Source organism: Thamnophis sirtalis, unplaced genomic scaffold, assembly GCF_051295495.1.
Source record: "Thamnophis sirtalis isolate CommonGarterSnake01/CBP01778 unplaced genomic scaffold, rThaSir2_p1.2 scaffold_6, whole genome shotgun sequence".
Taxonomy (NCBI): domain Eukaryota; kingdom Metazoa; phylum Chordata; class Lepidosauria; order Squamata; family Natricidae; genus Thamnophis; species Thamnophis sirtalis.
In genome coordinates this window covers 89,586,169-89,604,240 of record NW_028261386.1, presented here as the reverse complement: position 1 = coordinate 89,604,240, position 18,072 = coordinate 89,586,169, and the positions used below count along the sequence as shown (strand labels likewise).

The following is an 18,072-nucleotide window of genomic DNA, read 5'->3' as shown; positions in this document are numbered from 1 at the left end:
ACTAACACTCAGTGCTCATATATAATTTGATATTACCTCAAAATGGCAAGAGAGGGTGGTGGTGGGGTGCTGAGGCTCACTTTGTAAACATAGCTATACTTTTATCTCTGTTGGGTGTTGTATGTCACATTTGTGTGTGTAAATTTACTTAAGAAAGAAACAATATATCTAGCTCAAGGGTGTCAAACTCCTGACAGCATCACATGACGTATTGGGACTCCCCCCCCCCTCCCTTCGCTACACTGTGCACAGTTTGACAGCTCTGATCTAGCTGTATCTTACTGACAAAATGAATGCTCTTTCATTCTGCAGAAGGAATTCATGAAACAGGTCCAATCCAGTGGGGTTCTGATGGTATTTTCTCAGGCCTGGGTTGAAGAACTTTACCATCAAGTATTGGAGAGAAATCTTCTTGGGGAAGCTGGTTATTGGGGAAATCCTGAAGAACATAGCCTTCCACTCATTACTATGCTGACAGGTTGGTTCCATGATAGTGTTGCCCTTTGAATACTATATAAAACAACATGTCTGCTAGCATGAAAATAAATGCATTTTTACCAGTGTTTAATACATTAGAAATAAATAACAGAATAACAGAGTTGGAAGGGACCTTGGAAGTCTTCTAGTCCAACCCCCTGCCTAGGCAGAAAACCCTATACCATTTCAGACAAATGGCTATCCAACATCTTCTTAAAGACTTCCAGTGTTGGGGCATTCACAACTTCTGGAGGGAAGCTGTTCCACTGATTAATTGTTCTAACTGTCAGGAAATTTCTCTTCAGTTCTATGTTGCTTCTCTCCTTGATTAGTTTCCACCCATTGCGTCTTGTTCTGCCCTCAGGTGCCTTGGAGAATAGTTTGACTCCCTCTTCTTTGTGGCAACCCCTGAGATATTGGAACACTGCTATCATGTCTCCCCTAGACCTTCTTTGTCATTAAACTAGACATATCCAGTTCCTGCAACCGTTCTTCATATGTTTTAGCCTCCAGTCCCCTAATCATCTTTGTTGCTCTTCTCTGCACTCTTTCTAGAGTCTCCACATCTTTTCTACATTGTAGTGACCAAAACTGGATGCAGTATTCCAAGTGTGGCCTTACCAAGGCATTATAAAGTGGTATTAACACGTCACATGATCTTGATTCTATCCCTCTGTTTATGCAGCCTAGAACTGTGTTGGCTTTTTTGGCAGCTGCTGCACACTGCTGCTATGAGCATATTTAAATGGTTGTCCACTAGAATTCCAAGATCCCTCTCATAGTTACTACTATTGAGTAAGGACCACCTATACTGTACCTGTGCACTTTGTTTTTCTTGCCTAAATGTAGAACCTAATTTTCTTCACCATTGAATTTCATTTTGTTAGATAGTGCCCAATGTTCAAATTTGTCAAGATCCTTCTGTATCTTAAGCCTATCTTCTGGAGTGTTGGCTATTCCTGCCAACTTGGTGTCATCTGCAAATTTGATGAGTTCCCCATTTATCCCCTTGTCCAAATAATTGATGAAGATGTTGAAGAGTACTGGGCCTAAAACAGAGCCTTGGGATACTCCACTGCATACTTCCCTCCATGTAGATGCAGTTCCGTTGAGGACTACACATTGAGTATGGTTGGTCAACCAGTTATGAATCCATCTGGTGGTGATGCTGTCCAACCTACATTCTTCTACTTTATCTAGTAGTAGGTTATGGTCTACCTTATCACATGCCTTACTGAAGTCCAAGTAAACTATATCGACGGCATTCCTCTGGTCCACTAATTTTGTCACTTTTTCAAAGAATGCAATAAGATTAGTCTGGCATGATCATGAAATGTTACGGGGATCCATCTAATACTGCACCCTTCTAAAATGATTTGTGAGTGAGCTATTAGACTTAATTACTTCAAATTGCTGTCCATGACTTTGCCACTGCTGCTGAGATGAAAGAAAAATCAAGAGTGATACATCACAGATGATTTATTCAGATGTTTCCTTTGCAGGCATTGATGGCTTGGGAAGCAGTGCAATAGGTGGGCAGCTGATGGCTTCGGCTTCCAAACAATCTCCTCTCTCCCAGACCTGGAAACCAGATGATACATTGATGGCAGGTGAAAGGATGTGCATAGTGGGCAGCATGGCTCACATGTCATATATCAGTGTCATATTTTAGGTTAGAGATGTAGCCATTGATTATAGGCAAATGTTTCCTTTTTGGTGTCTTGATATCTGTCTGTGTGATACAGATGTCATTTAAAATCTGGTTCCAGCTTTTTATTGTGACAATGAACTATAGTTTTTTTCCTTCCATTTGGGGCATTACACAGACATCATTAACATTATGGTTCATTAAAATGTACATTGTGGGGGGAAATGTGTGCTTAATTTTTGAATCATTCACAACCTTTGAAATAATTATTCATTTTCTTTCTATTTCTTTCTCACTCTTGGCCTCGCCTTGTCCTTGGGTTATGAAAATCTCCTTTCTGCCCTTCTATTAGCTCCAGGGGGGAGGGGGTAGAGTGATCTCAAAAACCTCCATGGAAGCTATTTTGCTGAGCTAATGTCAATATGATGGACAGAATTTCCATCAGGATCATGGTGGAAGGAAATTACGGTTCCCCTCCCATCCCTAGATATAACTTCTGATTAAATATTTAGCATAGTTGGAATAATTCCTAAGACTGTCTTTCATTTTTCTTTGCTTCAGGAGTTGCTTTCGCCCGATACCTTCTAATTGGTTGCTGGAAGAATTTGATTGATACCTTATCAACACCTCTGACTGGCCGCATGGCAGGGAGCTCCAAAGGATTAGCATTCATTCTTGGAGCTGAAGGCATCAAGGAGCAGAACCAAAAGGAGAAGGATGCCATCTGCATGAGTTTAGATGGGCTAAGGAAGGCAGCTCGGCTCAGTTGTGCTTTAGGTAAACTGTATTCATTGGCCTAGTCTTCATTTTCAGATAAATCTGTGCACTCTTTCAGTATCCAATAAGGAAGCTTCAACAAAGGAGAACAATAAACTATGTGATTTTTCTCCTTCTGGGCTACTAGATGTTTTTGCATGGTTAGGTTAGGTTTATTCAACTTGTATGCCGCCCTATTCCCGAGGGACTCAGGGCGGCTAACAAACCAAAGGGAAGGAGAATACAAACAGAACACAAGACAAACAAAATTAAAAACAAAACAACAGTCACAACAGTTTAAGTGGGGCCGGGAACTCGTCAGCCCCAGGCTGCCGGAACAGCCAGGTCTTAGTGGCTTTGTGGAAAGCCGGAAGGGTGGTGAGGGTCCAGATCTCCACGGGGAGATCGTTCCAGAGGGCTGGAGCAGCCACAGAGAAGGCCCTCCCCCAAGGGGTCGACAGTCGACATTGGCTAGAGGATGGTATTTGGAGGAGGCCTAATCTGTGGGATCTAATTAGTCGTAGGGAGGTGATTGGCAGGAGGCGGTCTCTCAAGTACCCAGGTCCAATACCATGTAGGGCTTTAAAAGTAACGACTAGCACCTTGAAGCGTATCTTGAGACCGACAGGTAGCCAGTGCAGCTCGCGGAGGATAGGTGTGACATGGGTGTACCGGGGTGCACCCATAATCGCTCGCGCGGCTGCATTCTGGACAAGCTGAAGTCTCTGAATGCTCTTCAGGGGCTGCCCCATGTAGAGCGCGTTACAGTAGTCCAGTCTTGAGGTCACAAGGACGTGAGTGACTGTTCTAAGGGCCCCCCAGTTCAGGTAGGGTCGCAATTGGTGCACTAGGTGAACCTGGGCAAATGCCCCCCTGGTCACAGCCAACAAATGGTGTTCTAAAGTCAGCTGTGGGTCCAGGAGGACTCCCAAATTGCGAACCCTGTCTGAGGGGCGTATAATTTGACCCCCCAGCCTGAGAGATGGAGTACAAGGCCAATTTTTGGGAGGGAACAGCAATAGCCACTCGGTCTTGTCAGGATTGAGAGCAAGCTTGTTCGTCCCCATCCAGATCCTAACAGCCTCCAGGCACTGACACATCACTTCAACCGCTTCACTGAGTTGGCACGGGGCGGACAGGTACAACTGTGTGTTGTCCGCGTATTGGTGGTATTTTATCCCATGCCGGTGAATGATCTCACCCAGCGGCTTCATGTAGATATTGAATAGGAGGGGGGACAGGACCGAACCCTGCGGCACCCCATAATTAAGGGGTGCCGCAGAGATCGACCTAGGGGTCAATCTCTGCCCTCCAACCAACACCGACTGTGACCTGTCCGAGAGGTAGGAGGAGAACCACCGAATAACGGTGCCTCCCACTCCCACCTCCCACAACCGCCGCAGAAGGATACCATGGTCGATGGTATCGAAGGCCGCTGAGAGGTCAAGGAGCACTAGGATGGAGGAGTGACCCCCATCCCTGGCTCTCCAGAGATCATCGCTCAGCGTGACCAAAGCAGTTTCCATGCTGTAGCCAGGCCTGAAATCAGACTGAAAGGAATCCAGATAATCGGTTTCATCCAAGGACCGCTGGAGCTGAAATGCCACCACTTTCTCAACCACCTTCCCAACAAAGGGGAGGTTGGAAACTGGACGGTAGTTACTCAAGATGGCTGGATCCAGGGACGACTTCTTCAGGAGGGGTCTCACCACCGCCGCCTTTAAGAGGGGCGGGAAGGATCCCTCCCGGAGAGAGGTGCTAACTATCGCCTGGATCCAGCCACGTGTCACCTCCCTGCTGTTCGCGACCAGCCAGGAGGGGCACGTGTCCAGTAAACAAGTGGAGACACTCACAGCTCCCATGGCCTTGTCCACGTCCTCAGGCGTGACAAGTTGAAACTCAGTCCATAAATTTCACTCAAGACCTTCCCCCGGTACCTCGGCTGGCTCTGAGCAATTGGAGTCCAAGTCTGTCCGAATCCGGGCGACGGTTAACACAGTGGTGGGTTTCAAATCCCGTTCCAACAGATATGGTTGGAACAGGGCCAGTGGCGTCCTCATGCGTCTTAGCGCCTCCGCGATGTTCGGCGATGTTCCAGCTGCTCCACGGAGCGTCATGCAGGCGCTGTACGCGCCATGCGCCTGCGTGGAAGCGCAGAAGCCTTTAAACACCGCTAAAGAGCTCAGATGGGTGGGTGGGCCCTCCGGAGCACTGTACCGGAACGGTATCCAGTGGTCCGGGCTGGCTCCTGTACACATGTACCAGGGCGTACCGTCTGCAACCCACCACTGGGTTAACGGCACCTGGAATGAACTATAATTCATCAGATGTTTTCCTCCTTACTGTAGGAGTTGCTGGTAATTGTGCATCAGCCCTTGCCCAGATGGCAGCTGCCTCTTGTGTTCAAGAGGAGAAAGAGGAAAGAGATGCCCAAGAGCCCAGTGATGCCATTGCTCAAGGTACAACTTCTCAGATGCTTAGTGGCTTTCAGTCAGATATTCATGATTTCCATAGTGCTCATTTTTTTACCCCCTTACTGTGGGTTAGTATCTTCTGCCAGATCAAGAATGCTTTCTTTAAGCAATGAAAGAAAAGCTTTTACAGATTTAAAATAGGCAGAATCCTGTTGCATAAAACAAGAATAGAAATGTTATATATAGAGTCCCTTTAGGAATAGATTTTATTATGGCATAGTATTGTCACAATAGGTGACAATGTTCAGTTGACTTTTCGAATTGTGAAAAGGCTTAGCAGGGTTGGATCCCATTCATACATGATGGGAGATAATCTCAAACTATTAAATTTGACTCAGTTGAAGAAAAAGAAGATTCCCAAAGTAGATGATGGCGGACCACTTCTATACATTGTCAAGAAAATAAAATGAAAGTAATAAACATATTGAGGGAGACTTTTAGTTTATTCCCGATAAGTTTTGACTGGAGTTGCAACCAGGAATCCTATAAATAAAGAAACTATAGCTGGTGGTATATGAGTGTGAGATTATTTCCTATCTGCTGATGTTTTCAGACTCATTTCACCTCTTCATAATAGACACTAATATATAGAAGGGGAAATGGCTTTGAACTTTCTGATTCTGCCCAACCTATTAGTTCAAGTTGTTTTTGATCCACATACTTGCACACACATATTGCTTGCTGAAAATCAGAAAAAATGCCCATTTAATCTGTCTGCATTCAACTTTTTTTTAACCTTTTCTGCTGAATATTTGAAGGTTGGGAACACTGCCAGTGAAACTGTTTCCTTCCTTTCCTTTCCATGCTTTAATATAGGATGGGGCAATGTTTTTTTTTTCTAACTGGGAACTTCTTTTTCTTCTGCCTGGGGGTTTGGGCGAAATAAAAAATGATATTGTGATGACACTGGAATGGGCAAAATAGTTTTCCTTAAACATTCCAGCACTTAATGGCATCAATTTTTACTCTTCACTTACAAAGAGTGCAGAGAAGAGTAACAAAGATGATTTGGGGACTGGAGGCTCAAACCTATGAAGAACTGTTGCAGGAACTGGGTATGTCTAGTTTGAAGAAAAGAAGGACTAGGGGAGACATGATAGCAGTCTTCCAATATCTCAGGGGTTGCCACAAAGAAGAGGGAGTCAAACTATTCTCCAAGGCACCTGAGGTAGAACAAGACGCAATGGGTGGAAACTAATCAAGGAGAGAAACAAACTTAGAGAAATTTCCTGAAAGTTAGAACAATTAATCAGTGGAACAACTTTTCTCCAGAAGTTGTGAATGCTCCAACGCTGGAAGTTTTAAAGAAGATGTTGAATAACCATTTGTTTGAAGTGGTTTAGGTTTCCCAAGGTCCCTTCCAAATCTGTTATTAAAAGAAGGGGAAAAATAGCTTGATTGAGAGGGAGGAGTAGTGCTTCCATACTCTCCACATATTAAATCCCTCCAATCCACCACAGCAAAATTAAGAAATTGAAATTTTTTAACCCCACCCACTCTGGTTCCTTCAGTGGCCCATCTCAAACCATTTCTGCTTTAATTTGCTGGAAAGTTATAAAAAGGCTCAGGGGTATTTATATATTGCACTGAAACTCAAGAGGCATTTAAAAGAGATTCTTTTCTGTCTGAATATATAATGATACAGTAAAACAGAAAGTGGAGCAGAAACTGGAGCAGATGGGGAAGGCGCAAGGTGTCTGCCTCCACACCGCTCATGTTTTATGCATGGATGCTGTTCTTGCTGTGGGATTGGAGATGGGAAGCCAGAATCCAGACTGTTGGCCTCACGTCTTTAGGTAAGGAAATGCTTTGGTTGAGCCAATTTAGACTGTAATGTGGTGGGCTTGCAGTCAGCTTTCTCCAAAATGAACTTGACATCTTGTAGATTACTTAAGTTATTATCAGCTGCTTTGCTGTCTCACTCCTTTTAAAAACACCAAATATTAGCCCTCCCTTTTTTTTAAAAAAAAATAGAGTTTTATGGAAGGTTTTGTAGTAATTAAGCAGGAATTCATATTGTGCTTGCATACTTTGCTCTATGCATTTCAGAATTTGCAGGTATACACTACATAATTGCAATTTCTGAATTCCCTTTCCTATAGCTATTGCTCCCAGAAGACCTGATTCTCATCTCACATAAAGGTATTTTAGAGTTCTTCGGGTACTTGCCAATCCCCACAGTTTAAAGCCCTTTGTCTACCTCAGGGGTGTCAAACTCATGGCATCACGTTGTCGTCACGTAATGAATCATGACTTTTCCCCCCTTCACTTAACCAGGAGTGAGCGCAACCAGTGTGTGATGCCTGGGTCGCGAATTTGACACCCCTGGTCTAACTCCAATCCTTAAACTTCACTTACCCGACAGCTTCACATACCCAGATGACCATAAGATAGCAGCTACAATATACATAAACTCAATGTTCTTTGCTGTCACCTAGTGCTCAACAAGTGAAAGAGTGCTCCATTGTTTTAAAAAGTTTTGTTTTTGTTTGAAGTTACTCACAAAATAATGAAAAAGGGGGAAATGCAATAAATGGAGTAACCAGGGTATTATGTATACCAATTGGAGAAGGCTTTTCACATGGTGGATGATATTGGATAGGACTAGAATTTCGGCTGAGAAACCATCAATCATGGGCCTCAGAATATTGTGTTTTTGAATCTGTATGTATCCCAATTGCACAGAAGAGTGCAGTAATATTACTGGATTCAGTAATATTTAGGGCAGCATAGTTTCCTGCTAGTTCTGGAACATGAGAGCGGGGTGTGTGAATGTGATTTGTGTTTATCAGAAGCCTTCAGTATTACTTGTGTATCATTCACTAGCATAGACTTGGGCATTTTGTGGTCCTTCAGCTATATCTGTCTGGCCCATGGCAGTGTCTCCAGTGGGGGGGCAGGGATGGAGGGAATTGGCAGAGTGCAGAGCAGGGGCCCTTCACAACAGTCCAAGTTTCTCATGTGACCCATTTGGCAAATTAATTGCCCACCCCTGCACTAGGAGCTTCCCTCCCTCTCTCTCTCTCTCTCCCTCCCTCCCTCCCTCCCCCCCCCCTCTCTCTCTGTAACAATCTAGGTCCCTGATGGCAAAGGGCGCACAGGGGTGTCACACACGCATTGCATTATGGGTTTTAGTATGCGACAACAAAAAAAGTTAGCCATCTACCCAGCTGGGTAGGCATGGCTCAGTGGTCAAGCGAGTGGGTGGGCATGGCCAACTCAACGTCACTCACATCAATGGGCGCTTCACTTTAGCTGTTACAATGGAATAAGGGTTAACTGGAGAGGCAGTTTCTGTAAGCAGGACAATGAAGATGAGGCTAGAAACAACACCAGAATGTTTCCTTCCTGCCTTCCCCCGAAAGAGTTGAGAATTTTTGATCATTCTGCTATATCACAGTTGAAATATTTGGGTAGGGGCAGTTCTTTGACAACAAGAACCAGGAATGCGCATGTTCCCAGATAGGAATGTAGTAGAATCAAAGAAGAAAAGGCAGGAGAAGGAGTGGGAAAATTTCTCATCTTTATTTTGCTTCTGTACCTTTCACTTATAAATTTAATATATAATTTGTGATTTTTCCCTTGGTTCTATTAAATTCCTCTTATTTGCTTTGCTTTTTAAGAATTCAAAATAAAAACCAATAGGTCTTAACTTTAAAGTTATACTTTAGGATTCATTAGCATTGTTTAACCAATACTAGGCTTCATAATGATTATCTGTCAAACATTTTATACAATAGTTGATATTTGTAAAAATATCAAATACTTTCAAAATTATCCAAAGATCGGTTCTTCAAATATTATTATCTAACTAGGTAGATGGGTAGGTGTTAGATTCTCGGAAGAACCAGGCGGGAGGCTTCTGAGGTGAAGTAAAGTCAACCAACGCTTTATTTACAGGGAATGCGAAACAACAGAAGTAGACTGGCACCCCCTCCCTGTCTGACAGCTATTTATACGGAGCTGTCAGACAGGGAGCCAATGACCGCGCGTTTGACAGCCCGGCAACCGCAGGTCGCGCCTTATTGGCTGCGGCGCTGTTGCCTGGCTGTTGCCGAGCTGTCAGTCGTAAGTCCGAGGACTTTACACCTCTTCCCCGCATCAAGGGTGGCGCATGTGTAGTCTTTCAGGTAGGCAGGCGGACGGCGGACATGCCCAGAATGCCTCAGTTGGAGAGGCGGCGCCGGAGCGAGGGGATGTCCCCGTGAGAGCTCCTCCCTGAAGGGAGTGGAGCTCCGGGTGACGTCACTGCGGCCTAGTCCAGGAGGTGGAGCCCAAGGAGGAGGTAGGCCGGGCGGAGGGGGCGCGGCTGGGAGAGGCGGATCATTTTGAACAGGCCGGTAGGTGGCCAGGGGGTGGGAAGGGCCTGACCAGGGAAGGCCTAAGTGGGCGGAAGGAGGGAATGCGAAGGCTGATTGAGTGGCTGCTGGATTCTGTGCCGGGGGCTGCGGAGGCCCGGCGGCCGGGCAGGGATGGCCTCACTCGGGGAAGGCCAGCGATGGATCGATGCGCTGGAACTGTTGCGGGTCCGGGGCAGGTTGCAAGACGTCGGCGGCCGGCCCCTGCGTGTTGGATTGACTGGAGGCCTCTGGGGGGTGGCGGCGCCTCAGTTGATCCAGGTGGCGCCGCCATTCGCTGCCATCAGGTAGGTGGACCCTGTAGGAAATGGGGCCGGTTACAGCGGTGACGGTGGCAGGTACACACCGAGGGTCCCCCGGGTAGTTGCCGGCCCAAACCAAATCCCCAACAGCAAAGGATCGGGAAGGGTGCCCCAGGTTGCCAGGCTGAATTCCTGAATAGAGGGGGTGTAGTCTATCCAGGGTGGTCCGCAGGCGACGACCCATCAACAGCTCCGTGGGGCTTTGCCGCGTGAGGGGGCAAGGAGTGGAGTGCTGGGCCAAAAGGTAAGCATCCACCCTTGCCTGCCAGTCGCCACGGTCCATGCGGCCCAAAGCCTCCTTGGCCAATTGGACCGCCCTCTCCACCCGGCCATTGCTGGCTGGATGGTAAGGGGCGACTGGGGCGTGGCGGATCCCTTGGGCGACCAGGTAGGCCTGGAAGACTGTGGAAGAAATTTGCGGGCCGATGTCGGACACCACTGTGTCTGGCAACCTGTGGGTAGCGAACAAGCGTAGCAGAGCCCGCACCGTACTCTCTGCTGTGGTGGAGCACATGAGGACTAGCTCCACCCAGCGCGAGTAGGCATCCACAGCGACCAGGAAGACTTGGCCGTGGAAGGGACCCGTGAAGTCGAGGTGAAGGCGGGACCAGGGCCCACGTAGCATCTCTCACTCCCGAGAGGAGGAGGGGGGGGAGCGGGGCGGGACACCTGGCAAGGGTCGCACCTGCCGACCCAGGCCTCAATGTCACTATCAAGGCAGGGCCACCACACGTAGCTCCGGGCCAGCGCCTTCATGTGCGTGACCCCGGGATGATCGGCATGGAGCCGCTGGAGGACCTGGCGGCGGAGGGCAGAGGGATGACCACCTGGTCGCCCCAGAGGAGGCAACCGCTGTGGACTGACAGCTCCAACTTACAGGTTTTAAAAGGGCGGCAGTCGGACGAGACGCCCCCTGTAGGCCAGCCTCTCAGGACCCATGCCATGATCTGTGAGAGGACAGGGTCAGCTTGAGAGTGGGCGGCCACGTCAGAAGCTGTGAGGAGGAGGTCCAGCTCAGCGATGGAGAGGACGGAGAGGCAAGGGACCGGCTGGGGGTAAGAGCAGGGAAGGGGGCAGCAGCTAAGGGCATTGGCATGCCCTAGTTGCTTGCCCAGACGGTAGCACAGCGCGTAGGAATACGCGGCTAGGAACTCCGTCCAGTGGGTCATCCTGGGAGACAGGATGGGGGGGGTCGGCCTATCACCGGCCAAAAGCCCAAGGAGAGGCTTATGGTCAGTGTAGAGAGTAAAGTGCCGACTGTAGAGGTAATCGTGGAACTTTTTAACCCCGGACACGGCAGCCAGAGCCTCCTTGTCGATCTGGCTGTAGTTCCTCTCGGCCGAGGAAAGTGTCCAGGAGTAAAAAGCGATGGGGGCCTCTGAGCCATTGGGCAGAACATGACTGAGGACCGCCCCCAAGCCCACGGGAGAGGTGTCACAAGCTAAAGTCAGGGGCATCTTGTCGCTATACTGGAATAAGACTGCCTCTGACGTCAGCAAGGATTTGACAGCCGTGAACGCATGTGCTTCGCGGCTGCCCCATTGCCAGGCTGTGGATCGGTCGAGCAACCGATGCAGCGGCTCGGCTAGTGACGCCTTGTGAGGGAGGAACGGCGCATAAAAGTTTAAAAGGCCGAGGAACGCTTGCAGCTGCGCCTTGGAGGTTGGGGCAGGAGTGTTCTTGATGGCCGAGATTTTAGAAGGGGTGGGGTGGATTCCCTGGGCGTCAATCATGAAGCCCAGGAACTTCACCCGAGGCACAGCAAAGGAGCATTTGCTGAGCTTTAATTTGAGACCCGCGCCCCTAAAACGGTCGAGGACCTTCCGAAGGACTTCGATGAGCCCTGAGCGGCTGTTTGCAGCGATCAGGACGTCATCGAAGTAGGGGACAACGCCGGGGAGCCCATGGAGCAAGCGCTCCATGAGGCTCTGGAAGATCCCCGGGGCAACGGAAACGCCGAACTGGAGGCGGCGACAACGGAAAGCCCCGCGGTGGGTGACGATGGTCTGGGCAGCCGCCGCATCGTCATCCACCGGGAACTGCTGGTAGGCCTGTACCATATCCAGTTTGGTGAAAATGCAGCCCTGCCCCAAGGAGTGGAGCAGGTGCTGCGCGACAGGGACTGGATAGGGGTTTGTCTGGAGGCCAAGGTTGATAGTCGACTTGTAGTCGGCGCAGATCCTGATGGACCCGTCGGCCTTCACGGGGACCACTATGGGGGTCTCCCATCGTGAATGGTCGACGGGCTCCAAGATGGCCTGCACCAACAGCTTATTGAGTTCGGCATCAACCTTAGGCCTCAAGGCAAAAGGCACCCTGCGGGCCTTCAGCCTTATGGGGCCAACCTGGGGGTCTAAGTTGAGGGAGATAGGGGTCCCCTTATACCGCCCAAGCTCGCCATTGAAGACATCAGCATAGTCCTGGAGGACAGCCATGATGTCAGGGGGCGTGTCCACCATAGAAGCCATAGAATGCACCCCTGACAGGGATAAGCCCAGAGGGGTGAACCACTCAAGGCCCAATAGAGATGGGAGGGGTTTTTCAACCACCAGGACCTGCAGGAAAGCACACTTCCCCCCATACTGCACCCGCATCCCATAGCAGCCCAGGGTATGAATATTAGTCCCCTGGTAGTCCCTGAGCAAAGTGTCCGCGGGAGAGAGCTGTGACTTGGGGACTTTAGGGCACAGATGGGAGAAGGTGGCCCAGGAAAGAAGGGATCGGGAGGAGCCCAAGTCGACTTCCATAAGGCAGGGAGAGCCCTCAATGGAAACGGTGATGGTGATTTTCCGCGTACCAGCCGAGGCTTGGCTTACCGACACTGCAGGGGTGGCAGGGAGATCTTCCTCCAGGGCGTAGCAGTCATCTCGGCGGGCTTGCTGGCGTCTGGGCTGTTGACTTCTAGGCGGCACAGGAGGACCGTAGACAGGAAGCGGCTGGTCAGCTGGAGCTGGAGGTGGCAGGGTGGCCCGGCAGACCTGTTCAAAATAAAAACCAATAGATCTTAACTTTAAAGTTATACTTTAGGATTCATTAGCATTGTTACTGATTGTATCTCAGGTTATCCTTTTAATTTGTAATTAGCATATATGCTTCTTTTGTTTATAGATTTATTAATTGCTGTTGAATTGGTCCCTACAGTGACACCTTGGTTGTTTGTATTCTTGAAATAATTGAGGATGACCTTTAAAGGATAAATGTTTGATATAGCCAATGAGAGTTGCAGCAAATAAACTAGCAGAACCATCAATGCTGTGGTTCACTTTCCCATTTTTATTTTCAGAGTATGTGAATACATCAGCACTCTGGAACATGCCCATTTCAGCGATGGCACTTCTCAGCCACCTGTAACTATCACCCAAGCCCAACAGGGAGCAGTGGCACTTCAGGGTGAAGTTCAGACTACAGACTCTCCCCAGGAACTGATTCTGGAGCAAGAGACAGCCCTAAGGAACAATCCTGTCATCCAACCAGTATCCATTCAGGATCTCATCAAAGAAAGCAGTAAGGGAAGAGCTTTTGATTTTCGAGGAGGCAGCCTGATGACCGGGAGCAGTGCTGCCAAGGCTATCCTCACCCTCTCTAATCAAGCTGACAGGTATTAGCAACAACATAATAAATAAATACAAAAGGGGGGGAATTGCTGCCATTTTTACAACCCGGGTCAGTTGTGAATAAATGTCCAGAATTAGGTAGGGTGTTTTTGTGTGTGTGTGTGTGTGTGTGTGTGTGTGTGTGTGTGTATGTGTGTGTGTGTCCCCACTGTTTTAAGATACGTATTAGGGCATATTGAAATGTATGTTTTTGTGAGATGGGTAGCCATACAAATATAACAGACAGATGATAGACAGACAGACAATTATTAAGTCATTGTTCTTATTTGGTATCTTTCCAATCTGAAATTCCTACGCAAGAACATAACAACAGATACATAAAAGGCAGAAAAGTCCATAACTTGTAATCAACTAGTCCTCTAATTTAGTGATAAGAAATCTAGATATGTACCCCGCCCATATTCCATTTTTGTAGCTCCAAGAGGCCAAGAAAATTGCTCGGTGAAATTTAGATGCAAACTGCCAAAAATAACAATGGAATATGTCATAAGAAACTCTGAAGAGGAAAAAGAATAGCAATAGCAATAGCAGTTAGACTTATATACCGCTTCATAGGGCTTTCAGCCCTCTCTAAGCGGTTTACAGAGTCAGCATATCGCCCCCACAGTGTGGGTCCTCATTTCACCCACCTCGGAAGGATGGAAGGCTGAGTCAACCTTGAGCCGGTGAGATTAGAATCGCTGAACTGCAGATAACAGTCAGCTGAAGTGGCCTGCAGTACTGCACCCTAACCACTGCGCCACCTTGGCTCAATGAAGTAGTCTATAATTGCAAAGTTAGATACATAAAGAAATAAATGGACACTTCATATTGCTCTCTTTAACTTGCATTGCCAGGAATAAATGCTGCAGCCAGTTAAGTTATCCTATGCTTGATTATTGTGGTTAAAAGTTGGTTTGGTTGAATCTAATTATATTGTCTGATAACATTGTAAAATGTTTTGGGGAAAAAAGTGACAGGTTCAAACTCTATCTCCTTCTGACTGTGTAAGAAAAGAAAATAGGGAAAACATATTAAGGCTAAAGCTCATTGTGGTTCATTCTCAGCGTGCTGTGTAATAATTTGATGTGATGTGCTTCATGATTTTTGTGTTGCAAGTTTCCTTGTGTCTTTTCTATATAATGTTTTAAACTACTTTTTTTTAGAAATGATATTCTTTTACTATATATTTTTTCTTATACATTTCTATCATAAATTTACCATATAGATTTCCCCCATATTTAATTTTACTATTTCTGTGTTTAATATATTCTCAATTCACACACACACACACCCGTGTTTTGTTGGTCATCGAACTAATCAAAAGTTGAGTTACTCGAGGTCAACAAAATCAAATTAGTCCTTGCTAATTATATTAAGATTCAGAAATATCTAATTCCTTGATGATTGAACTGTCACTGTTTTGTGTTTTTTACTGTTATATCTGTGTGCTAAACTCTAACCCATAAAGGAGAAAAAAAACATGGTAACTCAGGTCTGCTCAGTTGCTTATATGAAAAGCTTTGAGAGAAAGATTTGATTATTCCTTCTGCCTCTTTCCATGAAGGCTTTTTGAAGATGCTGTTGACAAACTGAATCTGATGGCTTTGGGAGGTTTCCTGTACCAGCTAAAAAAGGCCTCCCAATCCCAACTCTTCCAGTCAGTTACAAACACAGTCGATTATTCTTTGGCCATGCCAGGTATGCTTCTGGAACAGATATTATTTCAATTATGAATGGAAGACTGTTAACAATACATGTTTAAGAACCAGTAGTTGGATTCAAAATATTTTACTACATGGCTTGGTGGGTGTGGCATGGCTTGGTAGGCGTGGCTTGGTGAGCGTGGCGGGGGAAGGTTACTGCAAAATCCTCATTCTCTCTCGATCAGCTGGTATTCGGGAGGCAGAAAATAGATGGTGGAGGGGCCAGTCAGAGGTGGTATTTACCAGTTCTCAGAACTCAAAATTTCCGCTACTGGAACTGGTAGCGGAACCTGCTGAATACCACCTCTGTTAAGAACATTAATGCTGAAGGATCTGAACAGGTGCTGGTTGTTGTGGGGATTCAGATTAAGAAGCTGGTCTTAACCTTGAAAGTTTTCATCAGTCTGGAACCCATATTTCTGAAGACTGAGTTTTCTTGATTATTAAGATCTTGCAAAGGAGGCTACCCCATACTTGCTATGGCTTGATTTTTTATAAGGTAGGAACTTCTGTATCACCTCCCAAACTGTGAGATGTTATTTCTTCAAAGTTGAGGTTAGTCCCCACATTTGATTTTGAAAAGAGGTCAATATCTCTTTAACCTGCCTTGTTAAAACTACTAGTAGAAGGTTTTAGATGTTCAATAGATGGGTTGTATTTTCATCCACTATTCATTCTTTCTAAATAAACAATGTATTTCACTGTTAATATTTTTCTTTGAATATTTTTCTTTGAAGATGTTTAACTTCTCGTCCAAGAAGCTTCTTCAGATCAGAATGGAAGGATTTATATTCCTTGAAAACATCTGATCATTTGCATTATTTTAAAGAGTCGTTGAGACCACTTGGAACTTTACCTATGTCCTGAGGGTTAACTGAATAGTGCAAATGGATGTGGAGACCCATCATCCAGTTAGAGTTGAAGAAGCTTCTTGGATAAGAGCGAAATGTCTTCAAAGAAAAACAAAGTGCAGTTGCCTTGTGACTTAATCAGTCAGTCTACTAATTTTAAAGATATATAGTGCTTAATAATTTTTTCATTATTTTGCTTTTATTTTTTAGTATTATATACTTTAATTACTTGATTACTGTGTTTTATGGTATATTTTAGTAGTTTTTAGAATTGCATGGTTTGTATTTTATTGTGCTGTAAGTCACACTGGGGTAAACTTGATTTTGAAGTGTTATTTTCAAGATGTAAATATAATGAATGACTGAACTAATAGTAAGGAACAATGAAGAAGTTGGATGTGTGTGCATATATTGCATTATTTTAATCTTTAATTCATATTACAAGATAATTCTACTCATTCTTGTAGGAGAAATAAAATCCACTCAAGAAAGAAGTGCCCTTCACTTGTTCCGTCTAGGAGGAGCCATGCTCCGAATTGTGAGAAGTAGAAAACGGCCTTTGCTCCATCTTATGCGCTGTTGGCATCTAGTGGCTCCTCACTTAGTGGAAGTGAGTGACATCGGGGGTGGGAAGAATGAAAAAAATAAATAGTGGCTCCTCACTTAGTGGAAGTGAGTGACATCGGGGGTGGAAAGAATGAAAAAAATAAAGAGTTTATACTATTTTCACATTGCAATTATTTTTATTTTATTTTATTTAGACGAATTAAAAACGACCTCATTTCAGAAATTCTAAAGCAAGAGTGCCCAACCTTGGAAACTTTAACATTTGTGGACTTCAGCTTCCAGAAATTCACATGCTGGAAGTTGAAGTCCACAAGTCTTCAAGTTGCCAATGTTAGACAACTCTATTTTAGGAAGTATATTAAATCAAGATGCAATATTGTACAAGGAACAATGTTTTTAACATTAAAACAAATGAGAAATATTAACAGAGCAATTTTTTCTCAACCTGTTTTATTACCAGAGGCCTTCTGGAATAGCCCTATTTTAACTATTCTCTGCAAGGCCATAAGAGTGGGGCCATCTTGCCGTCACATTTAAGTTGTTCCGAAGGAAGGAAGGAAGCAGCCACTAAGAACATCTGCATCCCAATTTTCTTCCATTCGGCTTCCTGATTAGAGGAAACTACCAGGTGCTCTCCATTCACTTGGATCAAGTGGATGTCTGAAACACCCACCTCCCAAAAGATGCAGGGTTTTCTAGATAATTAAGAGCATCTTAAATTGCACTTGGAGACCAACCGGCACCCAATACCATACCTATTACAGCAGCCTTATGTGGCAGTACTGGGACTGTACATATAAGCAATCATATTTTGCACCAGTTGAAATTTCCAAATGACCTGGTCCCATGTAGAACAAATTGTAGTATTCCAGATGTAGATTGCAGTAACCAACTTCAGAGCATCTAGTTAAGGTGCATAAAAAGATCTGTGAAAGTCAATAAAATTATATAAGAAAGATAAATGCTCTAGGATGAGTGGAGAACGATGATCTCTTTACCAGTGGACTTCAGCTCCCAGAATTCCTGAGCCAGCCATAAAGGAGCCATAGTTCTACCACCACCACCACCCCTGCTCTAGTCTAGGGGATTTTTTCTCTAACTTGGTGCCTTCCAGATATATTGGCCTATAGTTTCTGCATCCACAAAATGGAAGATGATGCAGAGGATGCATTTGTTAATACAATGCTGAATGGGGATGTTAGAATTTGGAAGACAACAGTTCCTGAGGAAACCATGTGAGATGACTTGTACTGCTGTCATTTTCCATATACTTAACGTATTTTTCGGAGTATAAAACACACTCCCCCCACCCTAAAAGTGGGTGGAAATGTTGGTGGCCA

At 45.7% G+C, this 18,072-nt stretch overlaps 1 protein-coding gene across 2 annotated transcripts in view; it reads left to right on the top strand.

Annotated features, from left to right (window-relative positions):
- ARFGEF3 (ARFGEF family member 3) overlaps positions 1-18,072 on the top strand; it is a 152,762-nt gene that overhangs the window by 97,141 nt on the left and 37,549 nt on the right. For both annotated transcript variants that reach the window (XM_087718387.1, XM_087718386.1), the window contains exons 14-21: positions 313-478; positions 1,980-2,087; positions 2,687-2,902; positions 5,230-5,340; positions 7,001-7,151; positions 13,299-13,613; positions 15,176-15,309; positions 16,633-16,775. In XM_087718387.1, coding sequence (XP_087574513.1) covers positions 313-478; positions 1,980-2,087; positions 2,687-2,902; positions 5,230-5,340; positions 7,001-7,151; positions 13,299-13,613; positions 15,176-15,309; positions 16,633-16,775 — 1,344 coding nt within the window. The remainder of the gene's footprint in view (positions 1-312; positions 479-1,979; positions 2,088-2,686; positions 2,903-5,229; positions 5,341-7,000; positions 7,152-13,298; positions 13,614-15,175; positions 15,310-16,632; positions 16,776-18,072) is intronic.